Source organism: Dermochelys coriacea, chromosome 1, assembly GCF_009764565.3.
Source record: "Dermochelys coriacea isolate rDerCor1 chromosome 1, rDerCor1.pri.v4, whole genome shotgun sequence".
NCBI lineage: Eukaryota > Metazoa > Chordata > Testudines > Dermochelyidae > Dermochelys > Dermochelys coriacea.
This window is the reverse complement of record NC_050068.2, coordinates 249513832-249530301: the sequence shown is the minus strand read 5'-3', so window position 1 is coordinate 249530301 and position 16470 is coordinate 249513832. Positions and strand designations below refer to the sequence as shown.

General features: G+C 41.5%; 1 protein-coding gene across 2 annotated transcripts in view; it reads right to left on the bottom strand.

Moving 5' to 3' along the window:
* The window catches only part of KDM7A (lysine demethylase 7A), a 97959-nt gene that overhangs the window by 37295 nt on the left and 44194 nt on the right, over positions 1 to 16470 (bottom strand). For both annotated transcript variants that reach the window (XM_038415733.2, XM_043518863.1), the window contains exons 5-10: positions 14922 to 15063; positions 14463 to 14649; positions 13697 to 13859; positions 12009 to 12096; positions 10155 to 10261; positions 633 to 724 (exon numbers count right to left, since the gene is read on the bottom strand). In XM_038415733.2, coding sequence (XP_038271661.1) covers positions 633 to 724; positions 10155 to 10261; positions 12009 to 12096; positions 13697 to 13859; positions 14463 to 14649; positions 14922 to 15063 — 779 coding nt within the window. The remainder of the gene's footprint in view (positions 1 to 632; positions 725 to 10154; positions 10262 to 12008; positions 12097 to 13696; positions 13860 to 14462; positions 14650 to 14921; positions 15064 to 16470) is intronic.

Genomic DNA, 16470 nt, shown 5'->3' with positions numbered 1-16470 from the left:
TAATTTTGCTAGGAGGTGGGGCTAACAAATATACTTTTTTCAAAGGGGTTCCCAGTGTACGAATGTATTTAGGGTCTCCCCATATTCATTTCTGGATGGTTTAATCTCCTTTAGAGCACCTAACAGGAGCCATTTCTGTTGATAAGCTTTTAAAGGCTACTAGGTCTAAGATACTATGCACCATATGTGCAAAATGTGGAGGAAAACAAAAGCAAATTCTAAATCAGAATTCCAAATTCTGATCATCTCTGCAGTACAGAAGTGATATCAGTGGACACACAAAGTATGTTTTGCCAACATGCAATAATAATTTCACATGGGAAAACTTCATGCGATTGCCATCTAACTCCTTTATCATACACTGGAAAGAGAAAGCAGGATTAAATGCAATCCCAAGAGTTAAATATAGTAATTGGTCTATAATGACTGATAGTGTCATACAATATAAAACCATCTCAGACAGCTTTCCCCCAAACCATCCATCCATAATTTCTAGCAAGTTTTCCAATACTTACGAATGGATGAAAGATCTACAAAATGGCAATACACTCTAAAAGGATTCAGACTTTCATGTAGTTTTAAAATTAAAAACAATTCACTAAAATAACAAAAACAAATACACTTGCACTTACTTCTTTTTTCATCCATAACTTTAAAGCACTAAGTAAAGCCTTCACTCCTTGGACTAAGAAGTTCTGGGGCTGGAAACCATCTTCCCTCAGTTCTAAAAATGACAGAGGTTTCAGTTTATAAGCATATTACAGTGTAAAACCACAAATCAGGTACAGACCTCTCAACCTTTAATAAACCTGCCAATGCATTACACTACCAACAAAACACGCGACAAAACAATTGAAATGTAGTACTCTATGTGTTTATGGACATCAAACCATAAAAAAGAATGTTTTAAAGTACAAAATCTGTTTTGAAGGATGGCTTCTTACTGCATGAAACAATTACATGAATTTTGCAATGTGTTACAGGTTACTTAGGGCCAGGGGGAGCAGCATACAACAGACTGCACAACTGGTTTAGAGAAAATATCCTTAATGACAATTTATGCTGAAACAATCTTTAATTTCTAGTTCAACACCACACAGGTGTTCCACATTTTTACCAGAATGGTACAAGAGTGGTGTGGATGGACAGTCTCAATACAAAATGCCTCATTAAATTCACCCACATAAAATTCATGCAATTCAAGTCAGCTGCCTTATGCCACCCCAAATCTCACCATAATCCCAATCAATGCCCCCCCCACACACACACACCCAACATTAATACAGTCTCCCTTGCAGTGAGTGGCCACCCTCTTCTTCCCTTAAGGATGATGGCTGCTGCTGCTAGGATGCAAAGACTCCCAAAGGCTGCTACAGCTCCTGGGGGCTGCAGCTCAATCTTTCCTTTCACCTCTCTTCCCTGTAGCAGAACTGCCCATGATGAAAGGAGAGCTGGCCAGAAAGACTCAGCAGGTTTTATTCCTCCTGCCCTGCCACTAACAGATAGAGTGGGTGAGGAAGGAGGTGGCTGCTGGGCCAATAACTTCATGGGGAAGAAAGGAGCAGATTTGGCCTGGAGCTGCTGTGCTCTTTCTGCTCCCTCCGCCTGTGAATAAGGTGTGGGCCCAGTCATTGGCTTTTTCCTCTTCCCTATCTAAAAACTCCTTTCAGCTTCAAAGCAGCTCTGTTTTGTTTTGTTTTTTTAAATCAAGATGCTCTCTGCTCTTTGAAGGGTGGAAGTGTAGAGGAAAAGAGCAGGGGGGCCCAAAGGTGCAGCAGAAGTATCTCCCAGCTAGCCCACCAGCTATCCCTTGTAAAGGGAACCTGCCATAACCAGCTGCAATGCAAATGTATTGCACGATTGTGGCACTCTGTACCTCAAAGCAGCACCCTGAAACCCCCATATTCACCACTATCATATAATTATGGTATGTTACATACAAAGTATGCCTTGTGAGATATCATTTTAGAAGTCTTGATTTGTTGAACATTAATACCTGTTGGATTGTATGTGTTGTAATTGTATGTGAAGTTATGATGTTTTGTTATGTGTATGTTACTGAGGTATGTTGTGATGTTGGGAATACCCACCACCAACCTTTCAGGTACAACAATGGAGTAGCCTGATGGGCTGATGGCTCATTAAAGAGAATCCACTATCCCAGGAACTGTATACAATGGAGATTTCTCAAAGAGAGCATGCAGACAATGGAAAATGCTTGACCAATGGGGGAGGACCCCCACCTCATGAGGTTAGATCTCTCCAGAAAACTGGAAGAAATTATGAAGAGGGGGAGTGACATCATGACTTGGCTTCACTGCCCCCACAACTCAACACCTGAAAACATGCCTGGGGGGACAAAGACTTTGAATAGTGAGGGGGTCCTGGGCTGGAGGAGAATTCCAGCCTGTGTATTGAAGATTGTGACCAGTTTGTACTCTCTATCAGGGCAAGACACTGCTTGATTCAAATCCTGTCTAGTTTATAGAACTTAGACTGCAAATGTATGTTATTTCTTAGGTAATCAACTTTAATCTCTAAGTTTACTACTTATAATCACTTAAAATCTCTTTCTGTAGTTAATAAATATGTTTTATATTTTACCTAAAACGGTGTGTTTTGGTTGGGAAATCTCAATTCGCATTACCAAGGATAGTGCGTGTCCTGTCCACATTGAGGGAGATGTGGAATGGGTAATGAACTTACATTCATCAGGCTTCTGACCAAGCCAAGACAGTACTGTTCGGAGGTGCAAGGCTGGGGAGCTGGGGGGGAATTGGCTGAAGCCTCTCTATTGCTGGTTCATGAGTGGCTGGGAGAAGCATTCATGTAACTCTGTTGGGTGTGTCCCAGCCTGTGGATGTCTGTGAAGTGCAGTACCTGCCAGAGGTTTGTAGCTTGTCAACAGCATCACAGTGTGAGAGGGATACCCCAGGTTGGTGGGACAGAGGGCTCAGCGGTCCCACAGTTCAGGTTGCACCCCGGGAACCCCGTCACAATGATACAGTATAGTTGAGAGCTCTGTTTAGGAGAGCAATCAATGATTTTAAAGTTCTGATTGTGAAACAGATCAGTTTAATGCATGCTACAACACTCATAGTACCACAAAAGTACCTCTGTCCAGCAAATTGTACAAATTAGTTTAGCACTGAAACTTGGCATGAAAGCTTTCTGTTCAGACACTGTTCTCGTTTTTCTAAAAGTACATTTTTATTATCATAGCAAATGACAGAATGAGCTTTATACATGAAGAATGTGACTCTCTCCAAGTCTTAAAAATATTGATCCATAAAGAGGCAAAAGATCAAAACGAATCTCATACCAAATGGCACATTGTCCATTCATAAAAGGAATTTTATTGGGATGAGGTGGTTACTCACTCTGTGCATTAAGTAGGGTTCTTCAAAATGTGTCCCCCCATGTGTCCTTCCAATGTAGGTGTGCAGCGCCCCTTGCACCTGAGACAGGAGATCTTCATCAGCAGTGCCTATTGGACTGCACATGCACACCTCCCCCTTCTTGCACTCTGAGCAGTATGTATATATAGCACTGAGGTCCAACTGCCCTCCAGGTCCTTCTCTGCCACAGAGCCTATGTGTTGGCTCTGAAGAAGAGGGGAGGAGGGCAGGTAATGGAGCATTAATAGGGACACACATCTCAAAGAACTTCAATTACTGCACAGGGTGAGTAACCTTTTCTTCTTTTTCTTCAAGTGATGTCCCTATGGATGCTCCACTGTAGGCGACTAAGAAGCAGTGCCCCTAATTGGAAGGCTGGGGCTTTGAAGCATCATTTACTTCAAATGACAGAACAGTATGCCCTAGGAAAGTGTTTGCTGTGGTGTCGTGAGTAAAGGTGTAGTGATGGACAAAAGTGTCTGTTGATGCCCATGTGGCCACTTTGCAATGTCAGCAATGGGAACGTTACTGAGAAAGGCAATGGAGGTGGAAAGCAAGCCGGTGGAATGTGCTCTAATTACAGTAGGAGGTTGTTGATCATGTAGTTGGTAGGACAGATGTATACAGTGCAAGATCCATTTGGAAAGGCATTGTTAGATGGCTGTGTCCCTGGATCTTTTGGTCCGTGAAAGGAATAAATGTGGTGATTTTCAGAAAGATTTAGTCCTGTCCAGGCAGAAAGCTAATGGCATAGAAGGCATAGAGTAGTAGTGCATCCCATGTGATGAGGACAGCATCTCCCAGAGATACGTGTCCCAGTCCCGCTCTCTAGCAGAATTGAGGATAGTGGGCACTTTGCAGAGTGTCAAAAAGATCTATGGTGGGGAATCCCCAGCAGTTGAAAATGAGCTGAAGGATTCGTGTATCCAGTTCCCACTCACGGTCGTGGGAGAATCTCATGCTCCATGAGTCCGCAGTGGTGGTAATGGTAGCAGCGGTGGCGGTCAGGAGCCCCAGGGCCCTTTAAATCACCACCAGAGCCCCGGGGCTCCTGGCTGCTACTGCCACTACTGCAGCAACAACTGGTAGCAGTAGCAGCGGCTGGGAGCCCATGTGCTCTGGCTGCAATTTAAAGGGCCCAGGACTCCGGCCGCTGCTAGGCGCCCCAGGGAAGCCACCCCTTTTGGCCTTCCTCATCAGCGGCACTGCCGATACAGTCGGCTGTGTACCAGCTCTTACCTATATGCTGGACCGGACCGGCTTACTTTCACCTCTGGCTCTAGAAGGTTGATGTGTTGCGTGGATCTGATTAAGGACCATCCGTCCTGCACTGTATGATTGTGAAGGTATATCCCCAACTGTTGAGAGATATTGGTTGTTAGAATCATCGTCAGCGCTGATTGGAAGAAAGGATCCCTGACATAGATGTTCTTGGACTGTGTCCTTCAGAGTAGTGAGTCCTTGACTCTCATCAGCATGGATAAAAGTTTGTGGAGGCTGCGTCTGTAAAGGACATATACTGTACGGAGCCATGCCTGAAAACATTGCATATGTAACCGTGCATGCTTTACCACAAAAGTGGCAGCTGCCATGTGGCCAAGTAGTTAGAGACAAGTCCTGGCAGAGATCTGGGGGCGGGCTTTTACTTTGGATACAAGATCCACTATAGTTGAGAATCAGAGGTAGAAGGAAGGCTCTGGCTTTTATGGCATATAATTGTGCACCATTGAACTCCAGATGTTGTACTGGCATTAAAGTAGACTTCTCTAGGTTCACACAGAGGCCTAGATTCATAAAAAGGTCCATTGTCACCCGGATGGTGCGAAGAGCATCTGTTTTGGATGGGGCCTTGAGAAGACAGTCATCTAAGTATGACAACACCTTATTTCCTTAGGTAGGCAGCGACTACTGCAAGAACTTTGGAGACTACACAAAGGGCCATCAACAGTCCAAAAGGCATTACCTTGTACTGATAGAGGGCGGTACAGTTTGACAAACTTGTTTACTTTTCAAAGATCCAGGATCAGCCGTCAGCCACCGGATTTCTTCTGGGCCAGGAATAAAGGGAGCAGAAACCCTGTCCTCTGTGTTGGGAAGAGACCAGCTCTATGGCTCCCAGTTGCAGAAGAGGATTTATTTCTTCTCATAGAAGGGGTCCATAAAAGGGTTATGGAGTATCCTTTCCAACAATTTCTAGAACTCACTTGTCCAAGGTGATTAGGCTCTATGATGGAAAGAACGGAGCTAAGCATTCACCAAACTAATGGGATGTTGAAGTTGGTTGGTATGACTGGCACAGGGGGAGGCTTTTTGTGTGCTTCCATCACACCTTCAAAATTGTTGCTTGGCTGGAGGTTTGTGAGAGGTAGCCCTTTGAGGAGTGGCCTGTCTAAGTTAAGGAGGGGGCTTTTGTTGGTGGTGCTGAGTGTCGTACTTCAGCTGGGGAGTGTACTGCAGTGGTTGGGATTGCAGGGGAAGAAGATGATATTTTTCCCGGACATCTCCTCAGCACAAGTGCGTAAATGTTAAGAGAGCGGAGAGTAGCTAGGGAGTCTTTAAGAGAGTGTAGAGAGTAATCCATATGCACCGCGAATAATTTTGGGCCCTCAAAAGGGTAAGTCTTCTACTGTGGTTTGTACCTCCTTAGGAAAGCCTGAGGTGTAGCCATGATGCCTGCCTCAGGATTACAGCAGTTGCGATGGTGCACGCAGCGGTATCCACAGAGTCTAAAGAAGCTTGTAGGGCTATATGGGCCCTGAGGTGTCCCTCACACATACGTGCCTGGCATTGTTCTTTCTTGGTTTCAGGCAGGTCTTGGCAGAGTTCCTCTACCTTGGAGCAGAGGAGGTAGTTGTACTTTGCCATAAGAGTCTCGTAATTCAATATGTGAAATTGGAACATGGCAGATGAATAAGCCTTGCGTCCAAATAAATCTAATCACTTCTGGTCTCTGTCCTAATGGGTAGATCAAGGTTGATATTGCTGTCTTTTTTCTTATACCCCATTAACTACCAGGGAATTGGGAATGGGATGCAAGAAAAGAAATCCCATCTCTTTTGTGGGAACATAATATTTTTTGTCTGCCATTTGCAGTTCAGAGGGATGGACACCAGAGTCTGCCAGAACACTTTCGTGGGATCGAGTCTCTCTGATAGGTAGGGCAATTTTTGCAGAGGAAGATGTATGCAGGATATTGAGTAGTGTAGTTTATGTTGCTGATCTTTCACTTCTTCCAAAGGAATCTAGAGGGAGACTGCAATCCCGAGAAATAATTCCTGAAAGTGCCTGAAGTCAGCAGCAGCAGTAGGAGATGGGGGCATGATGCCTTATCCGGGGAAGAAGAAGAGAAACATAGTCCTGGTGTAGCTTTGTCCTCCTGTTCTTCCTCCTCATCCGGTACCAGGAGAGGTTCAATCTCTGGTGGGCGAGAGACTGATGGAGAAGGCAAAGGTGCAGGTCTCTGGCTCTGCACCATGGAAGGCTTCCCAAATTGTGCCCTGTATGTTGCCCAAGCGACCCAATATGGCCAATGTGGAGGGAGTAGAATGCGGGATTTCATCCACAGTGGTCCATACCAGGGTTGTGCATAGTGAAGGTATGTAGATGAAGTTGTTTGTTCCTGTTTGGAATAAGAAGGCGTGATGAAGCCCTCTTCCTCCTAGTCGCTGGGGAAAGGAGGTACTGTCCTCAGGGGAGAAAGGGAAGAATGTCGTGAGTCTGGAGAGGAGAGGGAAGTCAGGGGAGGTCATGTCTCCTGGAGCTGGTGTTTTTGCTGAGGCAATGTCATACCACTGTGGGGCTGAACTGAGGACACTTTTTTAATACCTTGGCTTCAATATAGATGGTACAGGCATCCTGCATGTAGTAGGCAAAACTGAGCTAGTAGAATTCGGTAGGAATCTTGGAGTGTGTTGAAACAAGCAGCATCAAAACAGTTTCCTAGTCCTCAAAACACAGGGCCTTGACTCTCACTTTTGTTTCCCGGATAAGTTACAGCAGTTGATTACATCAAAGCTTCAACTTTGGGCAGGGACCTAGTCATTTACAATGTAAAGCACATACCAGGCTTTGGGGTGCTATAACAATTAATAAAAGATCGACTAGAAAATGGGGAGGCAAAGGAGTGGAAGTCTGATTACAGACCAAAGTAGAGTTGAGCAGCAATCACTCACAGGACCCCAGTCATAACTCCTTCAGGGAGCTTCCTGTCTGACAGTCACAAAAGAACTGGGTGGAAAGTGGAGGCAGCCAGTAATGTGCAACTGATCAGGAAAGTGCAGGTGCAGTCCTTGTGATCTGATCTCCACTACTCAGAGGACCAAGGAGGTCTAGGAAATGAGAAATCCTGGGGTCTGTCTCTTGGATCAGAAGGGCAAGAGTTTCCACCCTGAATGAAATCTTGAGTACTACCCTCAGTCCAGATCATCAGACTCAGTGCTCTCACCTCCCTAGGCTTCAGAGCCTGAGCTCTAATCTGAGCCCCAACTTCAAAGTGTTATCTAAACAGCTATTTTTAGAGTACCAGCATGAACTCCACTAGCCTGAGTCTGTCGACCCAGGCTGGAAGGCTCTCTGTTGCAGGTTGTGTACACATACCTTCAGAGGATAGACAGGCCCAGGATCAGGTAAAAACTCCCTCACCCCCACCCTCCACACACCCCTTTTTTTTTTTTTTTTTTTTTATTATTACCACAAAGAATCAGGAGCAGAAACTAAAGCCTCTATTCTGACTGAATGGGTGATTGTCTCAAGGAAAAGAGATTTTGTGATACTGTTCAAGATAATGTTTCTTTTCACTGAGGGGAAACCAAGAAAGTTAGTAGATTGGGATTTTTTAAATCTTTGAAGAAACCCTTGTTTGAAATGGTAGTGGGTCAGGTTTTAAAGATGTTCTTGAGTCTCTTAGAGAAGATGATCCTGGGTAAGAAGGATTTGTCTGTGGAAAAGGTCTACCTAAGACAGCCCCGGGGGGGGGGGGGGGATGAGAATGTTCTAACCCCAATGGCATGAAAGAAAGACTGATTTCCAGGATGACTGGAAATTCCAACTGTAGCAAAATGAATGAAGTCCCCTAGCATTTCTAGATAGATTTAGTTAAATCTAAGGACTAACATATCTTTCAAAAATTTTCTACAGACTCAAAATTATTCACCCTCAAAAGAGAGCCTGAAGAGGGTTTCTCTTGGAAGAGGTGAACCAAAACCTGCAGTCATACATTTACTTGTGCTAGGATGTTAAAGAAGACAGACCTGCCAGAGAACTGATGTTGTAAGAAGCACTGCAGATACAGCCCAATATCCTCCTGACAGGAGGAAGCTTTTTCTTAGCATCACTTTTTCCACTTGTAATGGGATTTTTTTTTGAGACTATACAAAAAAAGAGTGATTGATTGATTGGGCCATATGTGTTGACAACAAATGCTACTTCAGCATATCAAGTAATTGAGGAGGATTCAAGGCTCCTCTTAAAAACCTCTTTCAATCTTGCAGTCCACAAAGCGTTGTGAGGATACTGCTTCATGTAATGGGGACAAGAGCTTGGGTAAAATTTTCTAAAGAGCAGACATAATTTAGAACCCTAAATCCCACTGCCTTTCAATGGGCTTAGGCTCCTAAATCGTTTAGGTGCTTTTGAAAAAATTTACAGTTTAGCATAAGGGCCAGTCAAAGCTGAAGTTCAAGAAGGGTGAATCAATTTTGAGGACATGAGCAAAAGATTCCCATGAAAGGCGAAAATGTCAATGGAAGGGAATAAATGAAAAGAATGGACTTCGTAAAAGTGACACCTTATAAAGAAAGAAAGCAAAAAACTTTTAAAATGAATTTGTGCTGGCTATGTCACTAAAAGTGGAGTTCACTGCTTCTACAAGGCAAAGAGACCATCACCAGAAACAATATCCCATGTAAGTTACTTGAGCTCTTTAAAGAGGGTTACGTTGGATCAAGAATTTCTTCTCAAACACTTAGCTACGACATATAAACACCTCAAGATGATAATGTGAAACCCTGACTTCTTGAAGGGGTCTCTTTGATCAAACTGAATCAAGAATCTCACCAACACAGACAATAGGAAGAGTTTTACAGAGATATATAATGCATGATGTTATGCATCTTAAATGCTCAGTATCTTTGGAAGATACCTCATTTAGAGTTGAGCTAGAGGTGTTGGAACACATTTTACAACCATCAGGCTTACCATGGTCCCTTCTCTCAGCAGGGAACTAAATTCTACTATGTTAGATTTAGCCTTCCCAGTAAGATTGTATTGTCCCAGGATCTTAGATACCCAGTGTGTCCAAACTTAAAACTTAATACTATTTAGAGAAATTTATTTTCACAGGCCAATTATGTTGTTGGCATCTGGAAAAAAACACCTGACATTGAGTTTCACTTCAAATGCTTTTAAAATAAATAAATAAATAAATAAATAAATAAAAATAGCAGAGTAATCAATTTATACACCAAGGCTGAGTTTTACTGTTAGTCAATCTTCACATCAATATTCAGAATTACCATTTACTGAAAGCAAGAATGATTAGATGAAGAACAGTACAGCATTTGCAAAATCAAAACAGATTTTGGTAAACGTATTATACAAGCTTTTCCCAGTTAGGAACTCAAACCACACAAAAACTATGTTCCCCAGCTCACCCGACTTCCCCAGATTACATATTTGTCATGAGATGGAGACCATGACCTTCCCAGTGTAAAGAAAGCCAAGATGTTCAAAATCTTATTAAAACACGAAATTAGTTACCTTTCAAAGTTTCCAGTAAGTTTTTGGCCACAAACCAACAGATGGCTTCAAAGAAAGGGAATTTGAAAAGATCTGGGGTTTTTAGCCTTTTCTCCATTTCATAACACCTAAACAAATAGAAAGATTACTATATGTGTACATTTCAGAATTAATCAGTGCAATATCCAACTCACACAATGTTCAGAAAAATAAAACCAACAGGCCATGATAAACAAATCAAGTTCCACATAATCAAACTCCAACAAGACCACATTTGGACAAGACTGAACTGTGATCTTATCCAATCTCTGACTATCCAGTCTGACTGCTGTGTGACGGTGCCCCCCATAAGGCTTTATGGAAATATGCTTATGTATATATGACATAATTACAATAAGTTTTATGCTATTTATGCCATGGAACATATCTCTGTAAAGGTTATGATCTATTGAATGTATTAATCCTATTTGTATGGATGCATCATTTTTGTATTTGAAGTTATGAATATTGGCTGTGTAGCGGCTTGATTTTTAAGTAGCCTTTGTAAAGCATTTGGTCAGCTTCTTGAGAAAGGAATATGTAAATTAAGTGCCCAATCAAGAAGCACTTAAGGGACAATGGATCTTGGAAGGCTCCAATCCACATAAGAAGTGTGCATGAGGATGTTCAAGGTAGCAGGTAAGCAATGGCTGCTGCCTGTAAAAACTGAGTCATACATGGACATGCAACTTGCCCATGTGACTCCAAAACTCCATCTTGGAGCTGGACTTTGCATAGGAGAGAGGAGGGAGTCTCCATCCATAAGAGAAAGTCTATTTAAGCCCATGGGAGACCCCTCCATTTTTGTCTTCAGCTGGCTCCAGAGAGCCTCTCCACCACCAAGGATACCTGAAAGAAACTGGAACAAAGGACAGTAACTACAGGGGGGTGTGAATGATTGCTGGACCCAGACTAGAAGGAGACTAGTCTGTAAAAGGAAGTTTACTGGACCACCACTGAAGGTGAGATTTTGTCTGTATTCAGTTCTCTTAGACATAGACTTGCATGTTCTATTTTATTTTGCTTGGTAATTCACTGTTACTATCTGGAACCAAATAAATCCTACTTCCATTGGGAGTTGAGCATCTGAGTGTTAAAGACAGGAACACTTCATAAGCTGCTTTCAGTTTAAGCCTACTGCTGTTAGGGGACGTGGTTCAGACCTGGGTCTGCAATTCTCTTGCAGCAGGCTAGTGGGTCTGGCTCAAACCAGGCTGGGCGCTGAAGTCCCAGGCTGGGAGGGCAGGGAAAGCAGGGGCAGAAGTAGTCTTGGCACATCAGTTAGCAGCCCCAAGAGGGTTTCTGTGATCCAACCAGTCACATGCTGCACTTGCAAAAATAAAGTTGGACTTCATAAAACTAGGATACAAACCCAATGTGTAATCTTTTAACAGATGGGATTTAATTGGGATTCCACTGTAATAAATAAAACAGTACGTTTAGAAGACAGCTCCACATCTTGGACAACAATTAATATAGCTGTCCTGACAGCAATCCTCACTGAAGGTTGCTCCTTCCATCTCAGAATTTCACACCTGAGCTTGACCAGTTTTAGCAACTCTTTTTTATACTAATCTACAAAGTAGAACTTGTTTGATTTTAGGATGGAATTAAATTTGTGCAGACCCACTCATTGGAGACTATTCTTGTTGAAATGAAACAGATCAAAGTCTGCTTCTGGCACAAACTAACTTAAAAAAAGTCAGCAATGTCCATTACCAGAACCTGTCTCCATTTAATCCCATTTTACAAGCATGATGAAAACTATCTATGAAATAGAAGGATGTCCTGCTTGTGGAGGAAAAGGTATAGTCAAAACAGACAGGTGAAACTAACCTGAGCTGCATGCCAATATTGAGGTTGTGCAAAAAGTTTCCTCCAAAAGCCATACAGTCCTGAGATGTGAGCACAGCATGAATCCAGCCTGAATTGACAAAAAACATGAAACTTAGTATACATCTACACTACAAAATATTGTACCTGCATATGGGCACAAAGATATCAGTTGTGTGTGTATACAAGGCCAGAGAGTTACTATTTGCATTTCAGAAAAATACAAGTTAAAGGGACATCAACAATTTGAAATCTAGGTTTGTTTGTGTTTTTGTTTTTTAAAAATTAATAGTAGTTACATCTATTCAAAAACCACATTCCTATTCAAAAACAAAACATTTTCTTTCCCTCTCTGCCCCTCCCCCCCATTTGGCAAGTGAAAAACCCACAAACCCAAGGAAATTGACTTTCGTGAAACAGACTATACTCAAAGTAATCAAACGAAAAAAAACCCTCTAATCTTTTCAGTTCATTGTAATCCTAGGTGTTACTTGAAAACAAATAGTTCTGTCTGAATGTTTTATCTAACAAGTAATTATAGCCCTATTTAAGTTATTCAGAAAAGAATTAGAAGGTACTTCCACTAATTATCCTATATCATAGCCATTATATAATAGCCCAATGAAACTATGATCAAATTAAAACCAAGAATAATAATTACTCTTACACTACTAATTTGTCATGTAATTGGAAGATTGTTCTCATAACACCCCAATTTAATATGATGAGCACAGGCCAATAATACTGTACATCTCTACCTAGCTACTACTGAAGCTCAAATAACTTCAAATATGCACACAAAAGTATACATCTGTTGGCTTCTTACTTAAAAGTAGTTTGATAAAGTTCAAGTAAAAGTTTAAGTTTGCCTTCAATAGCTTTAATTCAGGTAAATAGCATAAACTCATTTTCCTCTTCCCAAACCATTCAACTCTATAGATGTATATCACTGGTAGAATCAATTCAGCAAACTTCAGTCAACTGTTCCCAGACCTGCCGCTAAATATTAGACAACCGTTTAATCTCCCCAAGTACCTGAGCAACTTCTAATTTCAGGTTTTGAAGTTCATATCTGTTATTTGCTCCTTGTTCAAGAATGGTTTCTTGAACTATGTTTAAGTGATGACCTAGAACATACCCATTAACACTTCTCGTCCGAATGCAAGATTAAATTTGAATTACAACTCCATTTGTGAAAGTATTTTGGAGGCCACCTAACAACCACAGGAAATGTCCATTTGTACCTGGACAGAGAGATAGAAATGGCCAAAATGTTGCATGCCCTTAGAAATATTAGAAGTGACTGGACGCCACATAAGGGGAAAGATGTTTTAAATGTTTTTCTGCAGAAACAGCTGGCAAATCTCTATCCATGCTGGAAAGTTATCAAACTCTAATCTTGTCTTTTTCTCCTTAAAGCATTACTACTATGAATCAGGTAACAAAAACCCAAGTCAATTTCTTAAGAAACTTTCCAACTAGTTAAACATTTTAAAGGGCTGATATTTTGCTCTGTTTGGGTATCAATTCCAGGTATTTTTAAGACGGACAATTTTTTCTTCAAACTTTAGGATATTTCTAAAAGTGATAATTTAATACGTATCTTCTGATATCCTGAATTTGCCGGTGATACAATATAAAGTACAAAAAATGCTGGGGGGAGAGAGAGGGGGAAGGAGGTAAAATCTTACCTGTAGGAACAAATAAGGTATGTCCTTGTTTCACCACGCATTTATAACATTTGTCTACCCTATCGCCAAAATACACTTCACTTTGGGTGACAGAGGAACTCCAAGATTCATAGAGAGCCAGATTTTCATCAGTAGGTTTAATCAAGTAGAAGATCTTCTCACCCTGTATACAAAAAATATCCCATATGAGGTATGGTACAACTTTTGAATCATTTACATAAACAGTATTATTGTCTGGCAAGCCCTGCTATCTAATAGTAATATCCTGTACTTCCATGCGAGTGTTCTAGGTTTTCCAACCCTCTATGTCACTCTTTGGTCTACCAGAAGCTAACCATGTAGTATATTCCACCCTTTTGGGGTTTTGGGACAAGGAAAGTGCCACATTAAGGAACAATTTATTAGTTCTAGTGGAAGTTATGTCCAGTCATCCTCAGCTCCATGGTTGCTGCAATTCAGAAAGCAGTATGAGCTAATGTTTGAGAAATGTTCAGTTTGTCATTTCATTCATTTTCTCTTACAAAACGCTCAGGATAGCATCCACCTATCTGCCAGAAAGTGCAGATTGGCATTTTCATTCTAGGGGGTCAACTTGTACAGACGACTGAACAACAGCGCACAGTAAGTAATCCTCCTCTGCCCCTTCTCAAACTAACAATTTCATTCAATACACATGAGGAAATCCCTGAACGCAGGTTTCTTTTGTGGAAAGATGTACACAGGACAAAACGATTTTCAAGCATTCAGGGAGCAAGGACCTTCTTACCCACAGAACATGGTACCAGACTGACGTGCCCCCAAAATCAATATGAAAATCAGTGTAGCTGTCCTGAACTCCCATCAAGCAATATTTCTGAACAAAAGGCTTGGGGAAGACAGAGTCATCTGGCCAGTAGTTTTCCACCCACGAAAGCTTTGTGGCAATGTCAGGGACTTCCACCAATTCAGACATCCTTAAAAAGTAAGTAAATGATGGGTAAGTGCAAGTAATGATGAGACATCTTTAAATGTTTACCTTCCCCTAAATCTCCATCAAATTGTAAAAATGTTTACTTCTGTATGATTCCATACTGTCCCCAAATCCCAGCACAAAAATAATCTACTAGAGACCATTTCATTTATTTTAGAGTATTATTATACTTCTACATTTACGCTTTGTTTTAGCAAAATCTACTCTCTATTTCAAAGGAGACCAAGTCAAGTTGTCTCAAAGTCATTTACTCACTTTGTGTCTGAAAACTCCAGACTGATCACATTTAACACTTTTGGTCGATCAGAATTCATGAAATACTTAATGTAATTATGAAGCTTCATTTTACTGTCTGCCTGCCTTGCCACATCAATTACATCTATCACTTTGTCGCCACCTGTAAAAATAAGAAAATTAACATTTTAACAAGACATATGTTTAATATTTTCTGCAAGATATGACAATCCATTTCTACACAAATAAACTCCACTACCCAACCCTCCCCAAAACTAAGAGGGACAAGAGTAAACCAAGATCTTATCTAGATATAATTTGTTACTGTTACTAAATAACATAACTGAACCTAATTTAAAAATAAAATAAAAGTCACTATTTTGGTGGTTAACCAAAAGGAAAAGGAGGAACCTAACATGACTGTGGCTAGTTCACATGCTTGGTTTTGTGGCTTCTGTTCCCGTAAGGAAGAAAGGGTAGGAGGAAGTTATCAAGAATACATTTATTTGTATATATTTCTATAGTAGTCATCACCACAGTATCAGAGAACTTATTACTACAAATTTTCTACAAGCAATAATGAAGCTTACAGCCCTGATCCAGCAAAGGTTTAAGCATATGAATAATTAAGCATGGAGTAATCCCATTGGACTTCTTGCATGCTTAAAGTCACACACATGCTTTATTCTCTGCGGGATTTGGTCCTGTGTCTATGGATTTTCTTCTGCGTATTTGTAGTGATATCTTGTGGAACTGGGCAAGTAAGGAATCAAGTTTCAGAGTCAGTAAATAAAGGAAAGCCATTTAAACAACCCCCACCATCCCCACCTCCTCAGCAGATTACAGAAATTTTAACTCTCAAAGGCAGTGCTGTCCAGTGATCATCAACCCAAAAAAGAGTTAACATAATTCAGCCTTGTGAAGGGCCATTAAGCAGAAAATAGTGGAGGCTGAGAAAGATACTCAGTCTTACTGTTGTAGTTCTGTTAACAAAACTGACAAGATGCTAAGATGGACACCATTTACATTTCTTGCGGTAAATATGCACATACAGCTAATAGAGCACACTGGTGTGTTCTAGTACTAATGATACTCAGCCAGCTTTCCTGTTCCTTGACTTCACAGTAACATACCATGTATGGCATGAGGGTTATAACAGAGGGTATTTAACTTTGTGCAGTAACTGAGGTTCTTTGAGATGCATGTCCCTATGGGTGTTCCACTTTAGGTGGATGTGCATTCCTGCTCCTGCAATCAGAGAATTTCAATAGCAGTGTCCGTTTGGGTCACACATGCGCTCTCCCCATCTTGTGACGCTTTTGGTTGCACAGCGCTATGTAGCCGCCCAGAACGCCCTCGTTTCCTTCACCACCACAGAGTGGATATCTAAATTCCGAAGTAGAGGGAAGGAGGGTGGGTAGTGGAGCACCCACATTGACACCCATCTCAAAGAATCTCAGTTGTTGCACAAGGTGAGTAACCCTCTCCTTCAAGGAGTGCCTGTGTGGGTACTCCTTTTTAGGTGAACGTAGAGCAGTGCCCCTTGTTAGAAAGATGGGGTTCAGAGTTG